General features: G+C 39.5%; 2 protein-coding genes across 2 annotated transcripts; one reads left to right on the top strand and one right to left on the bottom strand.

Annotated features, from left to right (window-relative positions):
* Window positions 1-27: 27 nt before the first annotated feature.
* On the top strand, window positions 28-9,640 carry LOC149033958 (cyclin-Y-like protein 1). Its single transcript, XM_089193894.1, has 11 exons — window positions 28-421; window positions 527-580; window positions 2,585-2,658; window positions 3,311-3,402; window positions 3,871-3,906; window positions 4,973-5,027; window positions 5,698-5,817; window positions 6,665-6,779; window positions 6,914-6,965; window positions 7,526-7,688; window positions 8,329-9,640. Exons 1-11 carry the CDS (start codon window positions 295-297, stop codon window positions 8,443-8,445), a joined length of 1,005 nt encoding a protein of 334 aa, XP_089050020.1. The 5' UTR covers window positions 28-294; the 3' UTR covers window positions 8,446-9,640.
* LOC113664261 (uncharacterized) lies at window positions 9,522-16,275 on the bottom strand. The gene is made up of 8 exons (XM_027179858.2): window positions 15,219-16,275; window positions 13,408-13,553; window positions 12,732-12,896; window positions 12,302-12,501; window positions 11,588-11,766; window positions 10,834-11,279; window positions 10,579-10,756; window positions 9,522-10,376 (listed from the first exon to the last, which is right to left on the bottom strand). Exons 1-8 carry the CDS (start codon window positions 16,142-16,144, stop codon window positions 10,226-10,228), a joined length of 2,391 nt encoding a protein of 796 aa, XP_027035659.2. The 5' UTR covers window positions 16,145-16,275; the 3' UTR covers window positions 9,522-10,225.
* Between the last annotated feature and the right edge of the window lie 965 nt (window positions 16,276-17,240).

The raw sequence follows: 17,240 nt of genomic DNA, 5'->3' as shown, positions 1-17,240 counted from the left end.
GAGCAGACGATGACGTAGCTTATCGCTAGACCAATCAAATTACAAAACCTATTTGATGGAGATTGTTTGTTGTCGAATATAGTTTTAGGTATCCAAACTTTGTGTACTGTATCTGGAATAACTCCAATCAGAGGTAACAAGAAAATGTGGAGATATCGATGTTTGTTGGAAGAGTCTCCGTTGACACAAACTACCTGTCTGTGATGATGTAGTTGGCGGCGTTGTGGAAGGAAGACGCTTGTACTCGCGGACATCGCGTTGTCGAGAACGTACGCGAAGCTCCTGAGAGCTACAATGGGTAACATTCACTGCTGTGTCCTTCCTTCACCTCGTGGTGGACCTGCAGTGAAAAACGAACCCTATGATAGAACAGGGCATGCCAACGAGACGTTCGAACTACCGCACATTAGCGATAGAGAAGGTAGCGGCGAGCAAATTTTTTGTGAAAGGGCAAGAGGTTATAGTGATTGCATGCTCGGCGAAGCGAATTGGATGATTGATGTTTTTTCGTCTAATTTCTTCTCAGATCTATCAAACCACAAAGGAACCTTATTTTTACATCGATCCCTCTCCAATCCAGGTAAGATAAATGACGGTTGATTTTGCATGTTCTTGATATTATAACTAGGGTGAAACACAATTCGATCATCTTTGAGTCACATGTTTGTGTTCTGTTCGAATGTATAAGATACTAGCAACCTTAACTCCTGTCTTGCATAAGGAACAAATCTTCTCTAAAACTTGCTTCGATTTTCCCTCAAAACACAGCAGAGTTGCCATCACCCGAGTTTGTGAAAGTACGACTCAAAAAATTGTCGTCTGTGTAATTCAGAATTTTTGATAACAGTATTTAATTTATCTTGTGACCTACGTTTCCATGTTTTGGATTAACATCATACTACAATTTAATTTACAAAAGGAGATTTCAAGGTGATTCAAAAGTAATTTGTGTCAACGTTCTACGGATCACGCAACTGGATCTTTTGGAGATCCGTGAGATTAAAATCCAATATCTTGGTCAACTGATCTGACCTGTTGTCTACACCACACATGTGATCCGTGACAACGCGAAATATGTTCTTAAATTCCCTCGAAAAGCCCTGATTATTGTTTTCCTGTGTAAATTTCTTGATGATGAGTCTTTCTTTTTTTCCTTATGGAAAGGTATGGTATATAATTTTGTAGGGAATTTTTGTCTGCACGGAATCAAAATCTCAAGATTCAGACAATAGGCTAAACTAACTAACCACACCTGACTTGTTAGGTTATCGTCTTTGGTTGTAAATCTACTTAACCCTTTAAACCCAAAGAGTGACCAGGATTTTATTTCATCTAACTTTAATATTTCCGAATCATTCAATAAGATAATTAGAATAAAGGAAATAATTTCTAACCTAGGAAGCTACAATGGTTGACCTTTAACTCCCAGAAGTGATTTACATGTACCTTCTCCCAACAATATCCATACACTGTCCAACAAACAGGTTATGAGATTACTAAAACTTATTAGTAAGAATTTTTTATCATGATGTAACACCAAATTCTTGTAACTGAATAACAAGGAAATGTGTAACAGCTAGATGGGAGAATGAACAAACAAATCTTGGGAGTGGAAGGGTTAAACAAATTCTCCCCTGTCAGTATCAAAGGAAATGTATAAAGAAGAGCATAGAGATATTGATGCTGGGATGTAAAGGGATAAAGCCAATTCTCCTGGAAAAGTTTCTCTTGTGATTTTAAGAAAAGCAACATGTGACTTTCTTTTTAAAAATGACTGCTGCTATGACTTGTCATAAAATTTTTAAATGTGATGACATTTTGCATGACCATCACAGTGTTAAATTTAAGTTGTAAGCTGATTCCATGTAATGGCTATCTCTGTAAATCAACCCTTAAATTCTTGGGAATGATGCATTTTTGGCAAAGCCACACTTATCCCAGATGTGATGGCTGATATATACAGTATGGATGGAAGATGAAAGTCTGAAGTCCAATGAGCCTACTGGGATCCTATTTATTTGTGAGGAAAGTTGCTCGAGTAACTTTCAGGAGGACTTTCAGAGAGGTTGTTTGAATCCTGTTTGAACACCTTGTGGAAAACCTTGCATACATCTTCAAATGCAACAGTAGTGAACACGGTTCCCAATCTGAGTGACAGTGAACAGCAGAGGTATTGAGATGCTGCACTTCCTGATTATCCCTCTAACTCCCAAGATCTGGTTGTGAATTCTCCTTCCTAGCTGCCACACAGTTCCTTGTAAATTAGTTAGGAGAATTTGATGTTAGATAAAGATAACAATTTCTTCCTGAAAAGAATGAGTATTCTTGCTACTTGTTTGCTGGATAGTGTATAGAATGATATTATAGGGAAAAGTGACGTGTTAATCACTTCTAAGAGTGTATAGGGTTATTTATAATTAATAAATGCTTTTTTGTTATTGCAATGCCCATGGTCATATTTATGACCAGTTATACTGGTCATGATGATACTTCTGATAAGATTATTAAACTAAGTATAATTTTCATTATTACAATGAGATTGATTAGATTGGATATAAACTAAGTGTAATTTTTTTATTCTAAGGTAACAATGGAATGTTTCCTGGAAGACGTACATTTTCAACAGGAAGTGATTCAAGGAAGAGAAATGGGATGGGGGTAAGATCAGATATGTCCAGTATAAATGTATTATCCCAAAGGTTGATTAGAAAAGCATGCTTTAAATCCAGGCTTATTTATAGTCCTTGTTACCTATGAATGAAGTTATCTATCTATACGGTTTTTTTTGTTCATAAATGACCCCTTTTTTGAGGAGATGTTAATTTATAATTGGTGTAAAGTTAAAAATGTAGCTGATTGCCTCATTCAGCTAATGCTCACTTTTTACTGCACCAAGAGCATGGCGTAGGCTATGAGTAAGTGCACTTGAATCTGGGTCAAGCTGCACATCCTCTCCCTTGCTCTGGCCTAAGAGGCCGTCATATTGTGGTGGTCATGTGATCATGTGTTCTTCTCTCTCATTGGCTCTTTGAACCAAGAGAACAGGAAAATAGAGAAGAAAAGGAAATGTTCCTTGTGATGAAGGAGTTGTATCAAGTCCACAGGGCCAAAAATAAACCTTAAATCCAGCATGCCCTAGACAAATAGATTTTTAAGATGTTATCATGTTACCAGTACGTAACTGATGTCAATAATGCTCAGACTGTAGAGTATTTATATCTTTACCAAAAAAAAGTTAGAGGTTCTCTTTCCAATTACTTAGTTTTAAACTTAGTCATGCACCATAATTTGACTTTTTTATTTTCTCAAGGGAACTCTGACAAGAAAATGTAGCTCTTGTTCAACAATCTTTCTTGATGACAGTACAGTGAGTCAGCCCAACCTTAAATCTACTATTAAATGGTAAAGTATTTCACTGACATTAGAGAAGGGGGGGGGGGGGGATTAGGTATGACCCTCATAAAATTTTCTTGACACACCCTATTCCCCTTTCAATGATGAATTATCTGTGAGCGCTGGAGTTTTCTTATAACTAACATTGAAAGGAGGGAAGGGAGACGTCAAGCTGGATTGTTTAAATAATTTTTTGAAAGGTTGGTTGTCACAGTTACAAATTTTCTTGTGCCTTTTGTGAAGTGGCTATAGCAAACTCTTGGACACTTAGGAATGCAAGGTTTATATTTGATTTGGTGATTATCTCTATAACTCCTTTTTCACTCATGAAATAAAAGCAAATGGCACAAACGTCATATTGTGCAAATAATGCTTGTAGAATTCAGGTACACCATGAATTAACCTCAAAGTTAGCAATAATTAAGATATTTTCTTTACAAAAACACAGTCTTAAACTGTGCTATTATTTTTTCACAGTGTGGCTTTGGCAATATATTACCATATTAAGAACAGGTGGGTAATTGTTATGTCTGTTTTGAAGTGTACACATGTACTGTTTTGTTTCTCTGCAAACAGTTGTTATAAATTGTTTTGGGTGCTGTTATACATCTTAAAGTGGCTTTTTCAGCTGTTTTTTTCATTAAACATGTGCTGTTTACCTCAGAATCTTTAGTTCTGTAGAAAAAAATAGGATCAAAAATTTATATTCTGCTTGATTTTAATTTGATTAAATTAAGATTGATTGCGATTAAGGAAGATTGTGACAAAGAAGAAACAGGAGCACATAATTATTGACACAGGGCAGTTTGCCATCTATGAATTTTTGTTACTCAAAATTTATAAAGAACAATTTAGTTAATAGCTTATTTTGTGTTTTTGGTAATATTTGCGAGATATTTGCATGCACTTTCCTTTAACATAAGCAAAAGTACTGTTTGAATTAATTTTTTTCTTTGTTTATCCTCAAACGGAAGTTGATGAATTTTTGTAAAACACTTATATTGTCATTTCTGCTACCCTGAAGGTAGACGTTTACTTAACTATGTTCTTAGTTTTCCAGTTTTACCAAACGATTGCCAAAGGCAAAGATTAGTAGATTGTGGTAAACCACATTCAAATGCAAAGTTCTTTTGTGCTCTGATGCAATCAGTACACAGGCCATAATTCCAATAATTACTGAAAGTGTTTTTTTTTTTCTTTTTTGGCTTTAATTTAAAAAACATTTAATTTGTTGCTAGATTTACCCCACGCTGAAAAAACATGTTACTCTATTTCTTTACCGAGCTCAAAACTTGCCATCTCTCTTTTTCTATTCACAAACACAAGGCTATTAACATTGCTGATCCTAGAAGTATGCAGGATGTGTGTCATATGAACTTTTTAATAGACCTTGCTTACAGTAGAGTCTCTGTGGCTCAGTGGTAGAGCATCGAAGTGTGGAATCTGAAGGTCTGAGTTTCGATTCCTTATGGGGACTGAGAATATTTTCTTTGTCCCTTGCTTGTGAGAAGACAAAAAAACATATTTCTCAACATTTAGTTGATATAATATTGAAATGAAGTCTCATTCTTTACTTCAGAGACCACGATGTGCGTTCTCTGGACATATTTGATGAAAAAGCTCACCCTCTCACAGTAAGGAACTTTTAAGGAATATTAATTATTTAAAACAAATCATGTGCATCTGTTAAGAAGCATAAATCTGATTTGAGTGCATAATAAAGTAGTTATGTCACATACGGTGGTTTGAATCCTTTGATATAAGATTCAAGTAAAGATATCTTGGACAACAACTGAAAATTTGAAATTAAATCTTAGAAAGTGCCATGAATTACCAGATTCAGAGATTAGGGGAAGGGGGGATTGACATTTTCATACACAGGTGACACAGGATATGTCATGCTACTGAAAGATAGAAAACTAAAAGAGAAAACCTGTTGTAAGGTTCATGAAAAATGCATTGCATTGTGGGTTATGGGATTGCCGGGAGGCATGATGCTATCCAAGAAAGCAGCTTATCCTTTGACCCCTTAGAGTGACCAGTATCTAACTTCTCCGAACAGTATCACTCCTGAATCAATCATGAAGGTCATGAGAATCAAGGAAGTGATCAACAAATTCTCCTTCTCAGTAGCAAAGACAATGTATAGAGAACAGTATGGAGAATATGCATACTGATGTTTATGGTTTAAATGTTTATTGAGCAGCTCAGTCCTCAAAGGGTCAGAGTTTTCTTTGCCAGTTTCCCTTAAGATTTCATTTTTGTTTTTAAAGCACTATGAATTAATTGTTCTTTGCTCTCCAGCATGATCCTGTGCCTGATTACTATGACAGAGTTGACCCAGAACACAGACATATATACAAGTTTATCAAGACTCTCTTTCATGCAGCTCAGCTTACAGCAGAATGTGCAATAATTACATTAGTGAGTTGAGCAACATGATAAGCATTTTTTTCTTCAATAACTGTGAATATATTAAAATCATATAGGTGAACTGCAGATAAAGAAGTGAATATGAAAGTGATCTTCACAGTAATGAACACAATTTATAAATAAGTGGTACTGAAAAAAGAGCTGGAAAAATTCAGGCCTGTACAGGATTTGAACCCATGACCTCTGCAATACCGGTGCAGTGCTCTACCAACTGAGCCAATTGGCTTGTTAGCTTATGGTTAGCTGATGTGGATGAGTGCCAGACTACTGTGCAGGAGGTCTGGGTTCAAGACCCAGACTGGACCCACACTCAGGGTCTTTAAATAACTGAGGAGAATGCGCTGCCTTTGCTATGACACCTGCAAGTGGTTAGACATTCTAGTCTTCTCGGATAAGGACGAAAATCCATAGGCCCCGTCTCCTGCATCTTCTCAGTACTGGTAAGTAGGGGACATTAAAGAACCCGCACACTTATCGCAGAGAGTAGGGGACGTAGTTTCCGGTGTTGTGGTCTGCTGTAGAATCTGAAATTGGGGGCATTTGCTAAATCTCCTTCCAATTGCAAACTGCTCAATGCAGTCTGACCAAAGTCCCCTGCAAAGTGTTGTAAGGCGCATTTGATCATATTCAGATGTTAATTTGTGCCCAATAAGTAATAAATTATTATTATTATTATTATTATTATTATTATTGTTATTGATATCTTGTTGGTGTGGTGCTATCAAGGGTCAAAGCGAGGTCTTACATATTTGAATTTTAGTCTTTTCTAATTTTTTCGAATTAACTAATTTTCCTTAATAAATTATGTTTGTATTTTTTTTCTTCTTATAACCTGTAGGTTTATCTTGAAAGGCTGCTGACTTATGCCGAGATAGACGTTCATCCTGGAAACTGGAAAAGAATTTTATTAGGTGCCATTTTATTGTCATCCAAAGTATGGGATGATCAAGCTGGTAAGACGATTGCTATTGTACTGTCCTCATACCTTGATAAAATATTAGGTTAATGTAATTTAAGAGGATAGGAAAAGATGTCCATCTTCTTCCCTTATCTTTGCTAATTTTGCTTGATTTGCTTTTCTTGATAGTATGGAATGTCGACTACTGCCAAATTTTAAAAGACATAACAGTTGAAGACATGTAAGTTTGTAAATATCCATAGTTACTGTCCTAAAAAAACCGCGCCTGGTTAGCTCAAGTTGTAGAGTGCTAGACTGCCGTGTCAGAGGTCGGGGGTTTAAGTCTCAGAACGTACTAACACTCAGAGTCTTTAAATAACAATGGATAACGTGTTGCCTTTGCTATGACATCCGCAAATGGTTAGAAGTTATTAGTTTTCTCGGATAAGGACGGTAAACTGTAGGCCCCGTCTCCTGTATCTTCTTTGTAATGGTTAGCAGGAGAAGCTTAAGAAGCCACACGTGGAGTAGGGAACATGGCTTTCGGTGTTGTGGTCTGAACTTGTTTTGTGTGTTCGAGTTTTCTTTGATTTAAATCAGTTCGAGTGTAGTTGTACTTTTCCTCATTTCGTTTGGCCTTCAAGTGTTTCTCCGAGTTATCAAGGACGATACATAATCCAGATTTAAAGCTGAACTGGGCCAGCCTGTCTAAATAGCGCAAATAAATAAATAAATAAACTGATCAATCGAAGTGCAAACCAACGACTGTGTGACATGACTTCGTTTGTTTCATATTTGCAGGAATGAATTGGAGAGAGCGTTTCTCGAGCTATTACAGTTTAATATAAATGTGCCATCAAGCGTCTATGCTAAATATTATTTTGACTTGCGATCACTTGCGGATGCCAATGACCTGGTTTTTCCTCTGGAACCACTGAGTAAAGAAAGGGCGAGGAAACTAGAGGTGAGATATTTTTCACCATACTTTTGATTTACAGCTTGCACGGATACTTAGTATCTCGTAATGACCACTGTTTTGTATTATTCTCAAGAATTTCTAGATTTTTTTCGGTTAGAAGCGTTTCTGCATAAACCAATAGTGACAAATATTTGTTGAAAAGATTTACATCCATGAGGCGAAATCAAAAACATTATGAAAAGCTGCTTCTGTGCTAGGTGGGAGAACGTAAAAAAAAGTTTTTCGAAAATTTTTCAATGGAGCAGAATTGAATTTGCTTTTACATTTCTCAGACTATAAATCTAGCCTGTCTCTGTGATGTTGTAGTTAGTACTCTGTTCGGTTGATCAATGCTTTTAAAATAGTCATCTGGCGAGCACCGTCAAGCGTGGGACGGGCAGGAAAACCATGCGCGCAAGGTGGAGCTCCTCTAGTCTCGCGTGTCTCGCCTCTCGAGCTTTCCACGCGCTCGCGTCGTGCTTGTCCTCGCTCGCCTTAAAAAGACCGACGCATTCCCTGTTGGTTAATGCATTGGTCTTGCTTTACATTTACACACTCGGTCATCTGACGCGTTTCACACCAATTGCACGCCAGCGAAAACGTTTTATGGATTGTGAACATTGTAATGCTCTATTTCTTCTTGCAGGCTCTTTCCAGTGTGTGTGATGACCGCGCGCACGATGTGACTCTGCCCATTTTATACCGCTCCAAAAGCGCCGATGCTCTGATCCCGCGTCGGAAAAGCATGGCTATTCTTTCATGACGAATTTTTCCAAACCGTGAAGGGTAAAATAGCGGGTGATAAGTCACAAGAGACCTGTTAGACGAGAGGAGCTTTACTAGCACAGTGTGCTCGGGGGGTGTTGTTTAGGTCTGTTGAGTAGCGCTGGTTTACACCTGGGGAGGCCAAAATGTCGGTTGGACATCAGGGAAAAATTGACGACCACGCCTTGCGTGACCGCTTGATCAGCTTCATGTGTCCCGCAATCTTCCATGCGCATTGAGGAAACACACATCCGCTTCACTTTGAGGATCTTGTACATTGGTAGCTTATTTAAAAGGGTCTTTTTCCTGGCCCCATCGTTTCCAACAATGGCACAACTGTAGCATATTAGCGTTGCATTCACATTTCAAGCACCGACACTAAATCACTATAAAAGACACGGCTACGTAAGGGAAAGACAAGGCCACAGTTGAAGACTTCACCATACTAAATTTATAAAAAGAAAAGACTATAATCAGCCCAAAGCATTTTGATTCTGGAGTGATACTTGGTTTTTTTGATGATCATCCAAGTACTTTTTTCGACATCGAGGTTGTTTTAGTTGTAACTGTTTCCACCGGTTGATTTCTAAGGAAAAATTTCGTGATGTAGGAATAGTCGTTGACTGTTTGTCACGCACGTAACCTTGCCTTTCCTACGCCACTCCTAGAGAGGCATGTGATTAGACCCGGACTCTTTTCGAATTACATTAATCAGAAGAAGTTTGAATGTGACCCGATATGAAGGTTTTTGCGAGAAGTTTAACCAATATAAATAAAACTAGTCACCGACAAGATTCAGTTATTTCAATGACGTCTGACCTTCTGGGTCACTGGAATTCTGGAGAGTTTGTTTCTCAGATACTCTGTCTTAGTTTGGGACTACACGCGATACTGCATTTAATTGCTGGCCAGCATCATTTTTCAGTTCGTATGACTCTTTGCCGAGTATTTTTTTTAATGATATTTTGACGATTTTGCCCAGAGCAAAAGAAAGTTTGTGAGGGGCGTTTTTCTTTGAAGTCAGACTTGCGAATCGAAGTGTCAGATTAGTATATTTTAAGCCTGAAAATTGCGTTGAAGAACGTTTTTATGTTTTTATTGCGTTCAAAACAATTTTACACTCCTTGGTAACCCCTACCACCAAATATGGATGTGATTGTCTCTAAGATGAATAAATGCGTCTCAACCAGTAACGATTTTAAATTTATTTTTTCAAGTAAGACCTTTAGTCTCTGCTTTATTCTGGAATTATTGTCCCTGGAGGGTAGGTGCGAGGACACGCATTACTTCTCTCTAGCCCTCTCTTGTGGCGTCCATTCACATCTCCCGCCCCTCGTCCACATACGTGTCCTTCCCCTCACCCGCGCACGTCTCCCGCTCTTCATCCGCGCACGTATCCCGACCCTCGTGCCCAACTCCATCTAGTAACTGCAAGAAGTCATGACGCCTGTTGTTTTGGCTTACGTCCGTGCGACAGAATCCCGTCGCCGCAACAATTTTCGTAAAAATTGAAGCGCTTAAAAAAACTTGTTGTGGAAGCTGTGCTCAAGACTCGATTTTTAGCAAAGAGACGGAGCAATTCAGATTGTTCACTCCCTCTTCGTCAGCGGGATCTGTCGCCTGATTCAAAATAAGTAGGGGAAAAATATCCAGGCGACGAATGAACTCTGGGAAGTAAGTCAAATCTCAGAGTTCATACGGTGCCGGTGCCAATCATTTTCACATCATCCTTATGCCGTTTCGGGAGGTTTGGGTACTAAACTACCATTATCCACTGCTTATTTCTTTTCACCAGTCTCTTCGGTTAAAAACTGCCCAATTTCGGCGTCTAGACACGCGCGGTAGCCCTCCCTGTGGTAAGCACTAAATAATGCGGGGGTGAAGAACTGGTTGAGAGTCGCGTGATGAGGAAAGAATCCACACAAAATCCTGAAAAGAAGACAGATCATCTTAAAGTAATCACGAACATAAATTACTTCAGTCCGCATCGCAAAATATCTGCGTTCTTAAAGCAATGTTCTCTATAGCTATTGTCTCAGGTCACTAGACTTTAGACCAAATAAGCCGATTGAAGAACACGAACAGTTCGGGTTCGCTCATGGGTTTGATATCCGAAAAACGTCATTCTTACCCAGAACAGCTTTTACAGCAGGTCACGTGACAGCATTCACAACAGCAGCCACTCAGTCGGTCGACTTCCCCCGCTTCAAGGTCAGGACCGGTTCCCCAGTACTCATTGTTGATTGGTTGATGAGTGTGACGCAGGCAATCCTTCCATGATCGCGACGATCCAGTTGAGTTGGATATACCTTTCAGAAAGGAAACTTAAAAATCTTGTCATTGATACAGGAAGAATGAAATAAAATCTCAAAAATATGTTACTCACCCTCGTCTGGATGTCGAGGCAGTATAAGTAAAATCTCCCCTTCCCCGACCTTCTCATCGCTCAAGCAATCCATATTCTTCTCATAGTAATCAACCCTGAACTTGTAGAACCGAGGCTTATAATTGTCGGGCATTTCCTCGAGCTTGCTTCGGATATCCTCGACGATGTCTCGACCGTCCATCGCACTAAAAGAACACCGCAGCCTCTTTCGCGCCAAATCAAGCGACCACAGTAACTGAGTGGAAACGGGATTGCCTTCCCCCATGCTGCATCCGTCAACTACCACGATTTTCTTCAGCCTCTTTTTCAAAAGTGCTAATAGTCCCAGCCCTTCGATGTGACCGCCATCACTAAGGTTGAGGAGAGGCGGGGGAACTGGACCGAGATCGACAGTCCGAAGTAACAGGCGTGCAAATCGGACATGGTAGATGTTTACAACACACCATCTGAAAGCAACAAACACAAATAAAGCCGTAATTCAAATAACTATTGCTGGGAGGAATATAAACTAACCAGTGACCGATCAGGATAAAGGAAAGAAGCAAATTACAAGGAGCTGGTCACATCACATTACAAGCAAACTGTCTTAAAGGCGGGAGAGTGTCGCAATTGCAGCCATGGTTGAGAGAGTAGCACAAGCAAAACCGCTGAAATACCGGATAGGTTCTAAAACTCTTTTTAACCTTGCTTTATGCAATGTTTTTAGTATTTGAAAGCTTTGAAGAAGGAATTTTACATTCAGCGACTCTGTTACCTCACAAACTTGTCGGCGCATCCGCCATTTTCTGGGCCCGTTGGCAAAGCAGCGGTAACCATCACCAGGACAACAATAGATAGATACCAGACCACCAAAATAGCATGCCAGTGATGACTCAAAAATGGCGGAAGAATTAGGGGAACCACAATAAACAGCTGTATAATGACAGGCAGGAACTGGAGGAAACGAAATATAATGTTGGCACTTTGTGACAAGATCAGATTAAGCAGTAGCTGTCTGGTTTTATTTTTATTTAAAGACTAAGGTTAAGTTTCAGTTTGCCTCGTACCGGAGATCTATCTATTAAACAACCAATAGGCACTCAAATGAGGAAAGGAACGCTTTTTCCCTTCTTCCCGTGGTCCCTTGCGCTTCGCGCTTGTTTCTCAGAGTGTAGGTTGATGTCATGGTTGCGTGACATCATAATTGCAAAGCAACACCGCACTTCTGTTGAAGGAGGCAACAGGATTTTAGTTTGATACGACAGTTTAACACAAATGAGGAAGTGATAAACCAAGAATGGACAAGCATGGCTGAGGAGATCTAAGGATGGTGAAGATTGACGTGGATTAAAAATGCAATAACCGTAAGGAACTTCCTAAGATGACGTCATAACTTGTAACCGGAATTCGAAGGATGATCCAGGCTCAGTCTTCGCCCCTACATAAAGTCAATGATCCAAATTTCTTTGTTAGGGCAAAAGAAACTTACCCTACAACAAGAAATTGTTGATCCTGCCACATCTCTGTCTGGATCTGATATCAGGGATTTTCCACCATGCACCCCCAACACCATTTGAAGGTTACGCACTGCCTCGGTCTTGACGTCATACACACCCATGTACAGCGCCAGAACAGCCGCTGATGTTGCCATGACATCAGACAGTGGAAGACCACGTGGTTGGATTTTTCCTGTTGGATACATCGTAAAGCTTGTCTTATTGAGATTATAAGAATTTTTTGTTGGCGCCTATAGTGAAATAAAAATGCGTCATTGACCAAGCGGGAGGTCAATATGGCTGGATATTGGCAAAGTTTTTTTTTTGCGTATGTTTTCGGGAGGCGAGACGTAATCATCTTTAAAAAACATCACCGTTTGTCTATTTGTCAAAAAAATACTGTGGAGATAATAATTGCAGTACCGGCAAAGCTGTTGTGTTCCTCCGGATTCTCGTCCAGTCTTTCTATCCCCGTGGGAGACAGGGTGAGAAGCTCATAGGAGTCCGAGCGGACCCCACCAGGTTCCTTCTGCCAGTTGTTCACAACTGTGTTACAAATATATTCCGGTTTCATATCTGCAAGGTCACCTATCAAAAGCAAGTAGGATGAGGAGAAAAATCATTTGTTTACCGGAAACGAGTTTTACGCCAACGTGCCCGAGGTTGACCTGAAAAGTACTTCGCTTTGATCCGACTCTGACCAGGACTGGCCTGAGTTTGGCTCGAATAGAAATCAGATTAGATAATGCGGAAAAGGTATGAAATTAAACCAGCACCTTGCCCCTTTGTATTTTAGGGGTTTTATTTTTTGGCTTCAAATGGTACATCAGTTTTATCTGCTTCAAATATTTTCGACTGCTCTAACTAAGTCGATCTAAGTCGAGCATGAGAGCTCGAGGATTCTCTCCAGCGTGAGTCCGGAAACATTTTCGACAAAACATTACAAACCGGCTCTTCTTTAATTTGATCAAATTAACATCTATATACTGTACCATGCAGAAATGATTAAATTGTCTTTGACTCAAGTATTGAATAAAATAAAAAGACCGTTTAGTTGAAACTTTTTCCTCATCAATTATTTTTTGAAAAACGCACTCACCCAGAGTAACGAATCCTTTGTCCAGTCTCTCCCACTCAGGAGTGTCTGCACATGAGCAAAACGGTATGATATCGTTGAAGGATATCCCAGAACATCCTAAGCACCCGGTGCTCTGAGATGCGAAAAAAGCCTTTTGAAGACGCCATCTTGGAAAAGAAAACAAAATCGATACGTTAAGATAATTTCTCACCTACGCGGGTGTCCTTTGAGAAAAAATTCGTAAGCGCGCTAGTTTCACTAAAATCCTAGCAAAATATTCATCAGAAGAAAGCTTAGTAAATGCAGTTTACGATAAAAATATAATTTAAGCGAGTTTTCCTTTCAGGAAGTGTCAGAAGCCGGTGGGGTGTGAAACGGCTGAGGGTTCTTCTATTGAATTTATCGGGTATCGGATGCCGCAGCACGAGATTTTAACTGAGAAAGGTTCGTAAACAACTCGCGCCACGTCAGGAGATGATCTCACCTCCTAAAACTGCAAACCAATGGGACATCGGGACCTCCTGGCGTCAATGACGATATATCAAAATTTTACGGGAAAAGTAACCCATGGTAGACACGTTTTTATCTCGATCGCCCAGGGGAGCACTGTAGAGCACAACGCAATAATAAGCAAAAAAGCTAAAGGCAAAGGAAAATACCGCGGTAAAAATGGAAAATGTGCTGAGAGGGAAGACAACGACTCGACAGACAACTTTCAAACTTACGATTCGAAGCGATTGTTAATGTTTTTGTATCAAGGCTAGTACTTGCATAAATAAAAAGAAACCCGATTTTTAACTTCATGAATGACAAATTTTGGTTAGACGGCGAACTCTTTGTTCGAGATCTGGACGCTACGTGGAGCTACGCCAGTGCTGGTTGTTTTCACCAAGAATTTTATTTCTGTCCTTGACAGAATGGTACTCTTTCTGTCTTCTTTGGACCTTCTTTTTCTTTTTCTTCTTTGAAGGAAAAAAAAGACTTTCTTTTGCTTTTGATTTTTCCATGAGCAAAGATTTTTCCAAAAGGAAAGAGCTTCCACGAGTGAATATTGTCAATTGCGCAATAGAAAAACATGCCCCAAGATGTGCAGTTGCTGCGAAAACTCCCCCGGGGAGTTCGCCCAGGTGCGAGATTATGACACGTTCCTGAGTTATTAGCTTTTATTTAAAAATACGTTTTTCCAAAGAACTCGGGTGCTTTTGTAGATTTGATATCTTTTTCTTTTGGAATCGTTATGTAAAATGTTCGAATTCAGTTTAGTCGAATAAAAGGAAAAATTATTTTTTCGGCCCCTCAAGGTGCGAAGTAACTTTAAAGGGGTGCAGGTTTATCATCACAGAGCAGGTTGCTTGTCAAACCCTCCAAAAACTTCGGTCAAGGCTAGATCTTTACATGAGACATGTTATAGATAAAAGTTTCTTTTAAGAAATAAGAATTGCGCACTGTGAATTATAAGAGACGGCATGTTTTACTGATCGACTTCCGCGGTGCGGTCGATTGCGTAAGCTCATTTCCCGAAAGGCGGCCGGCAGTGCAGCCTGGGGGAAGCACTTGATGGAGGTATTCAGTTTCCAAGGTAACGTACTGAAGTTGCGCAAGTTGCGCAAAACTTCAGTAAGTTACCTCGGAAACCGAATGAGCGAGGAAAGATACAGAATACCATTTGTGGAAATTTAATTCGCACATTTTTCACCAATTCGTTTTCATTATTTCTCCAAAATTACTTGTTTTAGAACAAGAAGTGTTAATTTAACCATTTGTCTATAGGTTGCCTGTTTTTTTTATCACTAATATCAAAGCTAAAGATAACATAGTTCACAATGGCTCACCTGTTGTATGTATGTACTGCGCCCATATTTAAAAGTCCTAAAAAGGGTGTCATCCAAAGAAGTATGGCAGATCCGAGAAGAGCCTCGTAAAAGAGATCCTCTGAATAACTGATGAATAAAACTGGACTTTTATACACTCGCCACTTTGTTACATAGGCATAAGCATACACCAACACGGCTAAAGAGGCGGTGTTTCTGAGTGGCGGAAACCCAAGCCATAGAGCAATGCTTCCGAGTAAGAGAAAGCCGTTGACATACACTGAAGTATGTACCCTTAAAAATACTTCAAAAAACCATGGCAGAAAGGTCATTAGAAGCATAGAACCAGTGCTTACATAAAACACCTTAAGATTGTTACGGATAGAGAAATGACGGGGGTGGAAAAGAGATTTTAACACATAGAATCCCGCGCAGCTTGCGAAAAGAACACCAAAAAGAGTAAATGTGTCATCATGGCTCTGTACGAACTGACAACCTTCGCTTTCTGCGGCATCTTTGGGTGCGGAGTGATTAGGGCAGTGAAATCCTGCGCGAAGTATATCACCAAAAATGTAATCCACCGAGAAAGCTGTGGGTAGAGCAAAAGCAAGAGAGGTGAAAGCGGGAAGGATGATAACCACTACAATGCAGAGAAGAACCAACATTATGGAATCAATGATTCCAAGGAAGGGGTTCCTCCAGGAGCAGAAGAAACCGCTACGCTTCCGCAAGTGATTGAAAAACTTCCGGTGCCATTCTGGGCTGTCTTGTTGATTGTGGTGATACTTCCAGTCGAGGTAGGAAGCCCCGGTAAAACCACCGCCTGAAACACAGCTCAAGTAATCCAAGTCGATCTCATCTTGAAGAACATAGCGCAACACACCAGAACAAAATGCAGCAGATCGAATCCCGCCGCCAGAGAAAGCTATACCTTTCGGGAATAACATTGCCGCGAATTTTGACAGAAGTCTTGCTTTGTTGTCAAAAGCCTTGTTAATTTTTATCCCTTCTCTAGCTTAGTCGTCTCTTGGAGTTGTGAGCGTCTAAATTAACGTTCACTTTTGTCTCATTTATTTGTCATTTCCTGTTCTAATTTTATCCAAGCCTTGAGGTTACAATTGTGCTGCACACAATGGGGCAAGATGAAAATTAAACTTATTCTACATGGAAATGTAAATATAGAAATAGATGTCGCTTAAATATGACTTGTGGACACATCTGCTGAAACGTTTATATCAAATTCTCCATGAAATCATTTTTAACGACATTCTCCACTTTAAATTACGAGGAAAATACCAGATATGATTGAAAAAGAACATGCAAGTGTTTGGGTTCCTTTGAAATAAACAATTATATGGTAATTTATTTGGTTTCAAAAGAATGACGTAGCTACACAGAATTATTTTGGCTAAAATAAGTAATGATACAAATTTAATCTGGTAATATGATTTTTAAGAAATTTCGAACGAGAATGAATTCATCTTCCCATGAGAGATTTTAATCAAATGTCATCGTATAAGTGCGCTTAATTAGCAGAACAAATTTTTTTGAAGAAAAGTTACCTTCTTAGCGCTGGCGCAAAGATTGGGACATTTCTATTAAAATTTGTCATAGTACAATTATGGTATAACGTTTGTTTTTCAGCGAGGTGTTAGTTAGACTAAATTTCTCTCGTAAGTTTTATTTCAATTTCTTCAGAAATGAGCGAATTTCTTTGGAGAAACACTGTTGCCTTGACAACAGTTAGTCTGTGTCAGACTATGTGGCAAATAAAAGCGGGGGAGGACAGATCCTAGGAACGAGGTTGGCCGTCAAATTGCGGTGACAAGTGGAAAAACGAGGCGAGAAAAAGAAGAAACGGATGGAGGGGAGTGGGGGGGGGGGGGGCAAAGAGAAAAACCTCACAGATTTTTGTCGCTCGCTCATTCGTTTGGTCTAAGGGGCTAGGTAGGAAACAGAACACCCTCGCAGATTCTGTTATTCACTACTTTTATCTTTTTTGTCTTGGAATACTACGTGCTCGCAAGACCAAAACATTTGGAA

This window comes from Pocillopora damicornis, chromosome 14 (genome assembly GCF_964200805.1).
Source record: "Pocillopora damicornis chromosome 14, jaPocDami1.2, whole genome shotgun sequence".
Classification (NCBI taxonomy): Eukaryota; Metazoa; Cnidaria; class Anthozoa; order Scleractinia; family Pocilloporidae; genus Pocillopora; species Pocillopora damicornis.
The sequence above is the reverse complement of the archived record's forward strand: the minus strand, read 5'-3'. Positions and strand labels throughout refer to the sequence as shown.

Bases quoted from the DNA above. Each gene is read 5' to 3' on its own strand.
- LOC113664261 (XM_027179858.2), bottom strand. From the start codon at position 16,144: ATGTTATTCCCGAAAGGTATAGCTTTCTCTGGCGGCGGGATTCGATCT. The intron at 13,554-15,218 runs GTGAGCCATTGT...TTCTTTTCCAAG, and splicing joins GCAGTACATACATACAACAG to ATGGCGTCTTCAAAAGGCTT. The intron at 12,897-13,407 runs GTGAGTGCGTTT...TGCTTTTGATAG, and splicing joins CAAAGGATTCGTTACTCTGG to GTGACCTTGCAGATATGAAA.
- LOC149033958 (XM_089193894.1), top strand. From the start codon at position 295: ATGGGTAACATTCACTGCTGTGTCCTTCCTTCACCTCGTGGTGGACCT. The intron at 581-2,584 runs GTAAGATAAATG...TTTTATTCTAAG, and splicing joins TCGATCCCTCTCCAATCCAG to GTAACAATGGAATGTTTCCT. The intron at 7,689-8,328 runs GTGAGATATTTT...TTCTTCTTGCAG, and splicing joins AAAGGGCGAGGAAACTAGAG to GCTCTTTCCAGTGTGTGTGA.